The 11,573-nt window shown below is 31.5% G+C and overlaps 1 protein-coding gene across 4 annotated transcripts; it reads right to left on the bottom strand.

Annotated features, from left to right (window-relative positions):
- Nucleotides 1-2,877: 2,877 nt before the first annotated feature.
- LOC143530171 (cell number regulator 10-like) lies at nt 2,878-8,633 on the bottom strand. Of its 4 annotated transcripts, none has more exons than XM_077025786.1 (4): nt 8,466-8,633; nt 8,306-8,377; nt 7,909-8,121; nt 2,878-3,062 (listed from the first exon to the last, which is right to left on the bottom strand). In XM_077025786.1, the coding sequence occupies exons 1-4, from the start codon at nt 8,572-8,574 to the stop codon at nt 3,001-3,003; spliced, it is 456 nt and encodes a 151-aa protein (XP_076881901.1). In that variant the 5' UTR covers nt 8,575-8,633; the 3' UTR covers nt 2,878-3,000. The 4 variants fall into 4 exon arrangements, 2 of the variants coding, with proteins under 2 accessions (XP_076881901.1, XP_076881900.1); XM_077025785.1 differs by lacking the exon at nt 2,878-3,062 and adding an exon at nt 7,625-7,800; XR_013134806.1 differs by lacking the exons at nt 7,909-8,121; nt 8,306-8,377; nt 8,466-8,633 and adding exons at nt 3,952-4,023; nt 4,116-4,402 and having other exon boundaries at nt 2,893-3,062.
- Nucleotides 8,634-11,573: the final 2,940 nt, after the last annotated feature.

Genomic DNA, 11,573 nt, shown 5'->3' with positions numbered 1-11,573 from the left:
ACCTTCTATTTTGACCCAAGAACCAACCCGAATTACTTCTGTTCAGGTTCGGGTTAGTATTTTCTTGGGTTCGAGTTTCTCGGGCCGGGTTAGTTTGGATTCGGATACGGGTTTTCTTGGGTTAGGTTTCAGGTTACGAGTAAAAGTGGCAGTCCTATTTTCAACTATTATATATAAGAATCTCTACCTTCACTTTATGCAACTTTAAATATTCTAAAATTCTTCTAACAAAGAATAATCACTATTATTTGAACATGGTCATAAGGTTAGTATGTATTTGTCATTTTCCTGGCAATTACATTCATATGAAGGAAACAAATCATTTTGTTATAGTTTAATTTTCGGTTTTTATGTTGCTTGATTATACAATTTTTAATTGTAAAATATAAGATTAATTAAAATTTTGTCATACACAGAATATTAATGACAGCAAATTTATCATGATCAATTAATTTCAAATTTTAAAGATTCTAAGGATGATTATAACATCAAAGTGTAGGTAATATAATTTTTGGGATAATCGTGTTTTTTTATAAACATGATAATTTATGTGTATGAATATTTTTTTTAATTGTTTCATGGATATATTATCATTTATCTAGAGTTGGTATGTATCTGGAGAACCTTTTTTTGTCACACAGACAGCTATATGTGGCTATATCAAGAGTTATAAACAGACTTATATGTTACCTTATTAAGAGTTACAAGCACACATTGACTAAAGATTTTGGTTTTTGATAAACAATGTATATTAATACAATTACAAATATAGTGTAAAAGGAAGTTTTTTTTTATTTGTAACATATTTGTGTAATCTTAGTTATCTAATTTATGTAATTTCAATGTTAATTGTAATTATATTAACAATATATGATCAATTTGTTAAAAGTATTTCACTTAAGGATTAAAGTTTAAATTTTCATCAATTAGTACAATTACCCGTGTAATACACGGGCCTCAAACTAGTAATCTATATAATCCTAGCAATAAACAAACATTTATAAAAAAACTATATTTGTTTATCTTCTCTCAGTTTGCTTGCTTGCGTAATTTATTCATTCCTTTTGGCCTTTGCATAGAAACATAGGTTAACAGTTTATTGCCATATTCATCTTCTATTATTCCACCTATAAAACTTATATATATATTACATTAAACTATGCTGATAAATCATTGATGGCTTTCTGTTTTTCAGAGTTTAATAATACTAAGGTTTATTACATAAAACATTTATCTTGATGGAAATGGAAGCTCCATCGAAGATTTTGAGATTTTGAGGGGTAACATGTGAATCTTTTCTTTGAATCAAAACGATTCATATTTGCCTAGTATTTTTGTGCGTGTTATTCAGGGTTATTCGTTATGTCTAACCGTTGATAAACTTATATTACATGTAACGCTAGTTAGTTTTCATATCCCTCGACTAGGGCTGAGCAAAGAAAGTTAATAATCAGCATAGCCGATCCATAACCAAAGTAATCGACACAAATTACACATGTTTAACACACAAGTTAAAGTGGATACGCGACAATGGTGTCGCATGACTCCTTGATATATTGATAAATGATAACTTATCTATGACATGACTAATGAGTACTTTATCATGTCCAAAAAATAAAATTATTGTATCTATCTAAAAGTTATTAGTTATATATTGTATTGTATCTTCATCGTTATATTGTGTGTTATTTTTGTACTGATCATAACTGGTTAGGCTTTAGCCAGTATCAATCGTATTCATTAATTAAGTATGACGTGATGCAATGACTTGTTTCACATGCAAATGCTTTTTGAGTTATTAATTTTATCAAAAATTCAAAATCAATTCCAACTTGCATAAATGAACAAAAGCTTAGACCGTGCTTAACAGGGTGCACCTCCACCCTCACACAAAAAAAAACGTTCTCATAAAGACTCCAGCCACATCACTTTGTTGTAAAACGTTCTTATTCTGATGTGACGTCAGATAACGCAAAACGTTCTCATAAAGACTCCATCCACTACACATGTCTTACCCCTTTCAATATCTCTATTTATTTAAACCCTAATAAATTGCTTGTTTTTCATTCTTTTTTTTTAACGATCATCAAACAGAGAATTGCCTAGGTACATTGTGTGGGATGACCCAATGGTAAAAGGCCGCCACCAGCTAACCCAACCTAGTTGTACAGAGCCCTTAAGCACCTCCGAGTTATCTTCTGTTCCGGGGATAACCGAAACTCACTCGACAGAAGGTCCACCGATGTTAAAACTCGGACGCCCTTATTAAAGATCACAAAAATCTCAGTCTTCCTTCATTGGGTCTCTAAAGTGTAGTTTGTTAGGATTATACACGTGTCTTCATTAAAAAATCATGGCTTCTTACCACTACACCAAATTAGAAAGATACTAGTAATTCTTTCTATGTGACTAGACCAAATCTAATTCACTCTTATAACTTTTTCATACATAATGCACTATTATAATTTCTTAAATGATTCAATAACAACATAGAGTGGGTAAACGGGTAACAAGTTACCCACAACCCTCATTTAAATGATAAAACCGATTCTATTGAATTTCTATGACAATAGATATTTTTTTTAAACAGGAAGTTGAAACTCAAAAAGGGAGAAGATTTTAAATAAAATATATATCTGAAAACGAAGTATTAAATTGCCATTTGACAAATACATGGTTTATACTTGATATTATAGGACTCGTAAATCATAATCACCTAATAATGGAGAAAAATTAAATACATGGCAATTTAAAAATAATTTTCTTCTTGTCATATAGTGCAACTAACACGTTTATTAATTATTATTTATAGTAAGGTAACATTTATAAGCAGATATTATCTTAATTAGCCAGGCATTAAATAGTGAAAACAAAAATGACACCATTTACATTCTAATATTGTTGACATAACAGATAATAAGTGTATACATGAGAAATAAACATTGAGTTCTTACAAAGTCGATTACTAATAATTTCTTAGGTTTCATCGGAATTAACGTTTCATTCCGGTCCTGGCGGCATCACGACTCCTTGATTCTGCCTCGCCAGATTTCCTTCCCATCCTTATTATAGCACAAGACAAGTAAAAACTCGAGTTAGATCCTTTTTATAAAAAGGTATGGGTCATATTTGATTTTAACTTTGAAAGAGGTATAGAGAGAAATTTATTACCAAGTGATGGTTCAAATCCACGGAACTTAAGCTCACGATATTCCTGGCAAAGAGCGCACCACTCACAACAACAATGAACAAGACAGTCGTTGCAAGGTTGCTCAGGCAACATGTACTGTTGTCTTAGTTTAGAGCGAAACATACATGAATATATGCGTTTGCATCCTACATAGTAACGAATAAAGTGCCCCATGTACACCGCAAGCTGTGTTTGATTTTTTTTTAAAAAAAAACAAAAGAAGTAATTATTCATCAAGTTAATTCAAGTAAAATCATTGTCAACTTCTAAATTTGGTCCTTTTTGAATCCATTAAGACCTAATCAAACTAAAATCTTGTTAAAACCACTCGTTGTGAGCCAAAATTGTTTCATTCGGATGTGTGAATTTCTGCCAGGACAATAACCTACCCGTTTAACCCATTTGTCTCAAGTTGATTTTAATGCAATATACTGTTTGGCGTATAATTTAAGCTAAAATTTAAAAATTTGACAATAAATTGAATAAACAAATTTGCTTTACAAAGGCAAAAAATGGCATAAAATTCAGAATTTTAAGATAATAATATGAAAATATGAAAATAATATATATAGTTTTTCTATCACACAATATTCATGTTTGTGTAAAATTTTCGGATTTATATCAAGTTAACCCATCAAGTCATCAACCCATGAACACAACCCGTTTAGCAGCCTAGCTAGTTTTGATTAGGATGAACCTAACCCAAACAGATTACAAATCATATGACTAATCAAACTCAAACCGGAGACGGTGACACTTACAAGTAGTTCCCTTGTCGACAATCTCACCAATTCGTCCAAACGCAACGCACGGACACCAACACGTTAAACAACCTATAGTTCCCAAAACAATATGAAACAAGTTATCTCAATAATAATTTATATGCATAGTGTAACAAAATAATGGGTATCTAGTGTGGACTTACAACTAGAGCAGTCTTGTCCACAGTCACAAAGACCCGTGGACCATTGGCTAGGGGCGGTCGGGTGTTGAGCCGGGACGCCAGTGGCGTATTGCGGTTGTCCAGTGGAAGTATACATGATAACAATAATAATTGAGTTGCTAGGAGGTTTGGATAAAGGTGGTGGTTTTAAGGTTTGTGGACTATCTATATATAGCCAAGGTTGGTTAAGGGTTATGTGGATGGACATGACTTAGAATAATCAAGCAAAGTTGTCAATTATCATTTCCTAGCAGCCTCTTTGGACTTTAATTAATTTCGTAATCGTCGTATTCAGTATATCCCATTAATAACAAAGCTATGGTAGGGTCTGAGGAGAATAAGATGTAGACAACCTTACATCTACCCCACAGGGATAGAGAGACTGCTCCCGGTGAGACCTCCAGCTCGATATGAGTTTTGCATCAAATCTTTGACATAATGCACATAGCACTCAATCATCGGGACACCGGCTGATTGGTGCATGGACTTTAATTAATGTATGATATCTATTATATCTTTGATATCAAGTTAATAGTTCTTGTTTTGTATAGGTAGAATGAGATTTATTTATTTTTATGAAAGGCTTACCATTAGCATACAGTTCATTTTACACGAGTTTAAATCTTGGAACAGTTGTGTAATCCCCTATTAGTGGTACTCACTTGTTGAAATTGAACTAGCCCCCGAAGGTTCTCATAAAATTATTGTCACGTGCATGGTTCAAAGTTCAAACGCTGAAACATTTCATTTGCCTCACACTTAACCTTGCTAGCATTTGACAACCGTGCTAAGAATTATTAACAGATTTGATACGAAGATTATGCTTCTTATTTTGCTGTTGGAAAATTATGAAACATTAATGATTAATCATTCTTTTACTATAAATAAGAAAGTAATATTTGAATATGGAAATTTTTAATTTTATATAGGCTTCGTATGAGTTATATATATATATATATATATATATATATATATATATATTTATAACTGGTTTGGTATGTTTGGATTGAGTTTCAAAAAGCTAAAATATAAATGATTTTGTGATTACCAAACATTTTTTAAGTGGCTTTAAAGAAAACCAATAAGTCAATAAGTTGTTTTCAGATTCAATCCCAGCTTATTTTATTGTTTGGGTATATGTTAATTGGGAAATTGAATTGCTATATGTTAACAGGAAAATCGTTGTAGTTGTTTTTTTATGTACGATATGCCAGACAACGAGGAGCCGAGATGTAGAGTATTTTAAAATTGCAAGTAGTTAATATAATGGTCAGGGTTTAGTTAAGTCGTTACATTTGTTTTGCGAGACCTTTTTGGTTTTTCTCCTTTTCTTTTGATAAAAAGGTCGGAGCCTTGACAAACTTTTATTATAGAGTATAGACCTTTTCGTTTAGTCATCTAATGGAATTGTGCTTTGTTTCTAGTTTATGTAACATCGATACAACTTATCTGGTTTAGATTGTTACCGATTTATTAAGTGTTATTTCACTTAATTTAGAGTCGGGGTTGTCTCGTTTAACAAGAGTTGACCTGCGATATGTTTCTCACTTCATTTGTGAAGACACGAGCGGTTTGATTAATTAAAATATGTTTATCATCTCTTGATCTTGCTCTCTCACAACGTTATCAATCTCTTAGTCTCTTAATATTTACCTGGTATGCACGTGTCTTAACATTTACCTGGTATGTACGTGTCGATTGAATAATTTTATAAATAAATATTTTACAAATTAACAATATTAGGTTTGATTGAGTTATTAGAAATTAGACTAACTGAAAGTAAATATTTTAAAAATTAATTTTAAGGATTGTAATAAACAATAATAATTAGGAAAGCAAATTGGATAGATACATAGATTTAGTAAAGCAGGGTACGTTGAATCATATGGAAAACGTAACGTGTTGACGGGTACTAGAAAAATTGTTTTCTTCTTTGGTTTAAATCATACGTTAACTTTTATTGCATGTTTTCTTTTTCGAACGATCCATTGACGGACCACTAACCTACCGAATTATTTCTGTTTATTCCTCAGGAATAAAATGCTTTTTATTGGTTTAATAAAAATATATGGTTTATTGATTTAATAAAGTGTTTCTTATTGCATGTAGTCTGGTTGAGTGAAAAAACAGAAGCGACATTTTTCAAACTAACACATAGAAGCTCAAATGAACAAATGGAAACCACATCAATAAAAGATGACTAGAATGTGGGACTCATCTCCTTAATTATCCCACGAGTTCCTAACGGCCCTGTTTAGTGACAACAAAAGTCCATCAGTCGCCGCTAATCCCGCTAAATGCAAACAGAAGCGACATTTTTCAAACGAACAAACGGAATCTCAAACGAACAAATGGAAACCACGAGTAAAAGAAGACTACAATGAATGGTTCACATCCTTAATCATCCCACGATTCCCTGATAGCTCTGTTCAATTAAAACAAAATCCCACCAGTCACAAATAGTCGTTTCAGTGAAGACATAAGCGACACTTTTCAAATGAACAAATAGAAGCCCAAATGAACAAATGGAAAGCACAACGAGGAAAAGAAGAATGTAATGATAAACTCACCTCCTTGACATGGTTGGCTTGGATTGTAGGGTAGGGTGGCCGACAGACTCCGACCCGATCACCATTTTATACTTTTCTATGAAAACATAAATATATGTATTTTTAATGTTTAGTTCCGATTATTCAACTTATAAGCATGTTTATATAAACAAATATTTTTTACACAACCCAAATTATAACCAAGTAAACTTATTAAAAAAATAATTGTTTTAACTCAACAAGAAAACCAGTAAAAAAACCCATATACTTAACCTAAAATATTTTTCGTCTTCAGCTCAAAATTTTTTAATGATTCTCAAGAATAACCTTGGGTGTTAATTGACTAGGTAAAGCAGGGAGGTTAAAAGCATTCACAATGGGAGAATGAAATCCATATGACCATATCTATAACTAAAATATAAAAAGTGTTTCATATTTTTGTCACCCCTTTTCGTCCTTATTTGTCGCCCATTACACCCAACATTAATTAAGGAACTAAAATTTTAGTGAACTGGATTTGGAAATTAATTTTTTAATATAATTGGTAATTCTAAAAATTGAAATTTGTCTAGGATATTGTTTTTTTTTTTCATTTCTACTCTGGTGTGTGGTTAAGAAGGTTTTCCTTAAGGATGTCTTTTTTCTGTGAGTGGCGAGGGTTTGAGTCTCTCTAAAAGAGCGTCACGTTTCTTTGAATTCGATGGAATGAATTAATTCCAATATATTCTTTATTATATGAACCCAACAGGTAAAAGATGGAATTTTGATTACAATTTTATTGAATTCCAATATATGTAAACAATCAACAACATACAAATATAAAAAAGTATGACTTTAATTAAACATCATTAAATAAAAGAAAATGAGATTACAATTATTCAGATATAAAATTACATTTATTTTTCTCTTCCAAACTTTAAATGAACCTTTACTTGTACAATTTTTGACATAACATAAAAGAGAGCACAAGGTAGAAAAAAAAATATGAGTTGTTACAATTCCGATTATTAAGAATTTCTTAGGTTTGTTATAAATCCAGAATTAACGCTTCATCTCTTTAGGACCGGCTGGCGGCATCACAACTCCTTGATTCTGCCTCGCGAGATTTCCTTCCCATCCTAATTATAATTTAAAACCATTAAAGAAAACTCGAGTTAGATTTTTCGACAAGTTTTAGAAGTGGTATTGGTTGATTTTAATAAGACAAATTGAGAGAATCTTATTACCAAGAGATGGTTCAAATCCACGATACTTGAGCTCACGATATTCCTGGCAAAGAGCGCACCACTCGCAACAACAATGTACAAGGAAGTCATTGCAAGGTTGCTCAGGCAACATGTATTGATGCCTTAACTTAGAGCGAAACATACATGAATATATACATTGGCACCCAGTGAGTAGACAAAGTACTGAATAAAGAGCTCCATGTACACCGCACGCTGTTATAGATAGAAAGAAGATAATTATTCCCCAAATTTAATTTAAGTGACATCATTGCCAACTTCTAAATTTGTATCATCAAAGACAAATTGTTTATTAACGAATATTCATATATGATACGAAAATAGACTATAAATCATACAATTGATCTAACTCGACCCGGAAGTACACTAGGACACTTACATGTAGTTCCCTTATCAGCGATCTCACCAATTCGTCCTGACGTAATGCACGGACACCAACACGTCAAGCAACCTAAAGTTCCCAAAAACAATATGAAACAAGTTATTGATAGTTCATATAATGCAACAAAACGATGAGTATTAATTTGGTGAGGACTTACAACTAGAACAATCTTTGCCGCAGTTGTAAAGGCCACTGGACCATTGGCTAGGCGCGGTCATGGGCTGAGCCGGGACACCGGTAACATATTGTGGATTCGAAGAATACATGATTAAAAATTAATTGAGATGCTAAGAGTTTTTTTAAAGAGTTTTGGGTTGTGATGGTTTTAAGTGTTGTGCATGGACTATATACACATATATAGGCAAAGTTGGTGGATATGGATGGATTCATGGAACCATCAAAGCAAGTGGTCCATTAATTAATCGGATCCTTGCAGCCTCTTTGGACTATATATTAAATATTTATTATTATTAAATAATTTTACGTGGGGATAATTAATCTATCTATCTATCTATTCTAATAAAAGCCTACCAATTTTGCCACTTGTCAACACCATAGTCCTCCTCATCTTTTTTTTTTCAATCAATTTTCATATATGGTCCTTATCTTTTAAGTCATTTCATTATATGTCATTAAAACTATAGGTTTATTCCAACTAAATCCATTACTACATATAATAAGTATTCTCCATATGGATTGACAAGAGACGATTAGTGAATTTTAAAGTGTTAATTAAATTGTTTGTTATGGTTTATATTCAAAATAATAAACATTCGATTCATAATATGTGGAATGAGAACAATGGACTTGGACTAAATTCTAATAATGTCAGCCGCTAAGGCTTAGCCTTTAATACCTAAAAATACATATGATTTTAAAATTAAAAATTTTCGGGTTGCCCCGAAACCTAGAATTCGGACCCAAGAACCAACCCGAATTACTTCGGTTCAGGTTCGGATTAGTACTTTCTTGGGTTCGAGATTCTCGGGTCAGGTTAGTTTGGGTTCAGATACAGGTTTTCTTGGGTTGGGTTTCATGTTACGGGTAACAGTGGCAGCCCTACTTTCAAAGATTATAAATAAGAATCACTACATTCATTTTATGCAACTTTAAATCTTCTAATATTCTTTTAACTCATAATAATCACTATTATTTGAATATGGTTTTAGGGTTATTATGTATTTTTCATTTTCCTGGCAATTACATTCATATGAAATAAACAAATCATTTTGTTATATTTGAATTTTCAGTTTTTATTTTGCATGATTATATAATTTTTAATTGTAAAATATAAAGTCAATTAAAATTTTGTAAAGATTTTTAAGGATAATTATATCATCAAAGTTTAGGTATATGGTTTTTAGGATAATCATGTCTTTTTTTGGATAAACTGAGGAAATATTCTCAAATGATATTATATTAATTGATTAAAAGCTATGACATTTTATTTGTATAAATTATTCTTTTATTAGTATCATGGATATATATTATCATTTATCTAGAGTTTGTATGTACTTGGAGAACCATTTTTGTCACACGCACAACTATATATAGCTATATCAAGAGTTATAAGCATGTCTATATGTTACTTTATTAAGAGTTATAAGCAGACATAGACTAAAAATTTTGATTTTTGATAAACAATGTATACCTGCTAATACAATAACAAATGTAGTGTATAAGGAAGTTTTTACCTATTTGCAACATATTTGTGTAATCCTACTTATGTAATTTATGTAATTTTAGTTTAATTTTAATTGTATTAACAATATATGATCAATTTGTTGACTGTATTCCACTTAATGGTCAAAGTTTAAATTTTTCAACAATTACCCGTGTAATACACGGGCCTCAAACTAGTTATTACTATTCCATTGAAACAATGATCATGTTTATATAAGAAATAAAATTTAATTTTATTTATTATCCAGTAAATTTTACGCGGTGATAATAAAGGACTGTAAACGAGCTGAGTCGAGTCGAGCCAAAGTGTGCTCGATCTCGAACTTAATCGAGTTGGCTCGAGCTCGGCTCATTTTCTTTATCGAGATGAAAAATCGAGCTTGAGCTTGGCTCGTATAAAGCTCGAGCTGAGCTCGAGCTCGTCGAGCCGGACTCCTTTATTTTTTTTTATTTATTATTTTTTATTTTATATTTTACAAATTTTGATATATAAAATACAAAAAATATAATTTTAACATACATATTATATGAAATTTATAAACTAGAGAATTAATAAATTTATTTGTTTTATTTTCATTATTCTTTTATAAGGTTTTAGGTATCAAATGACATAATCTATGTATAATTATTATTTATTTATTTCTTGGTATGATATTATTATATATAGAAATTAAAATTTAGGGTTTAATCTAAACGAGCCGAGCTAACGAGTCGAGCCAAGACCGAGCAACGAGCCGAGCCTGGCTCGAGCTCGGCTCGTTTAGAAATTGAGCCGAGTCGAGTCGAGCTCATTTAGAATCGAGATTTTTCGAGCCGAGCTTTTTTCGAGCGAGTTTCGAGCCGCGGGCTTTTTGAACAGCCATGGGTGATATTGTGATAATTCATTGAAAATTAATTTTTTAATAAAATTTACAGGATAATAAATAAAAATTTTTGTTTCCTATCTGAACATGATCATGTATAAATTTTACGCGGGGATAATTAATTGTTATTATATTCCATTGGAAAATAATGAAACAATGATCATGTTTAAATAGGAAATAAAACTTTATTTATTATCCAGTAAATTTTACGCGGTGATATTGTGATAACTCATTGAATTTTTTTTAATTTATTTATTTTTGAACGACGACTTTAAAGGTTATCGCGCTCTCCAAATTTAGAGTCTCGATGCCCCCACTCTAGTCATACTGTGTTGTCTTAACCAGACTCGGTTGACTTTCAAAGTTTGATTTGGGTGTTCATGAAAAACTATATCACTGGGCGTTCTGCTTGATATTTTTGTATTCTCAAAGACGACCATGCCGCCATACGTATATGGTGAGATGTCTTTCATTTTATTTTAGTTTAAAATGTACACTTGGTCTAATAGTTTTGAAAGTATATTTGAAAAATAGATTCATTAAAACAGGGTATGTTGACTAGGAAAGAGCACATAGCTTTTACTGTTAAATAAATACAATAACACACAACTAGTAAGAGTAAACTATTACATTATTTCTTCTAAGTCAAAACCGGTTTATGGTCAGTTTCGGTTCGAGTTGAAACCGGTTTCTTGATCAGGTTACGTTCGGTTTCGACT

This window comes from Bidens hawaiensis, unplaced genomic scaffold (genome assembly GCF_021521415.1).
Source record: "Bidens hawaiensis isolate Kalapana, Puna unplaced genomic scaffold, B.hawaiensis_p1.1 tig00008858_1, whole genome shotgun sequence".
NCBI classification, from domain to species: Eukaryota; Viridiplantae; Streptophyta; class Magnoliopsida; order Asterales; family Asteraceae; genus Bidens; species Bidens hawaiensis.
Note: the sequence above shows the minus strand (reverse complement) of the source record. Positions and strands in the feature narration are given on the sequence as shown.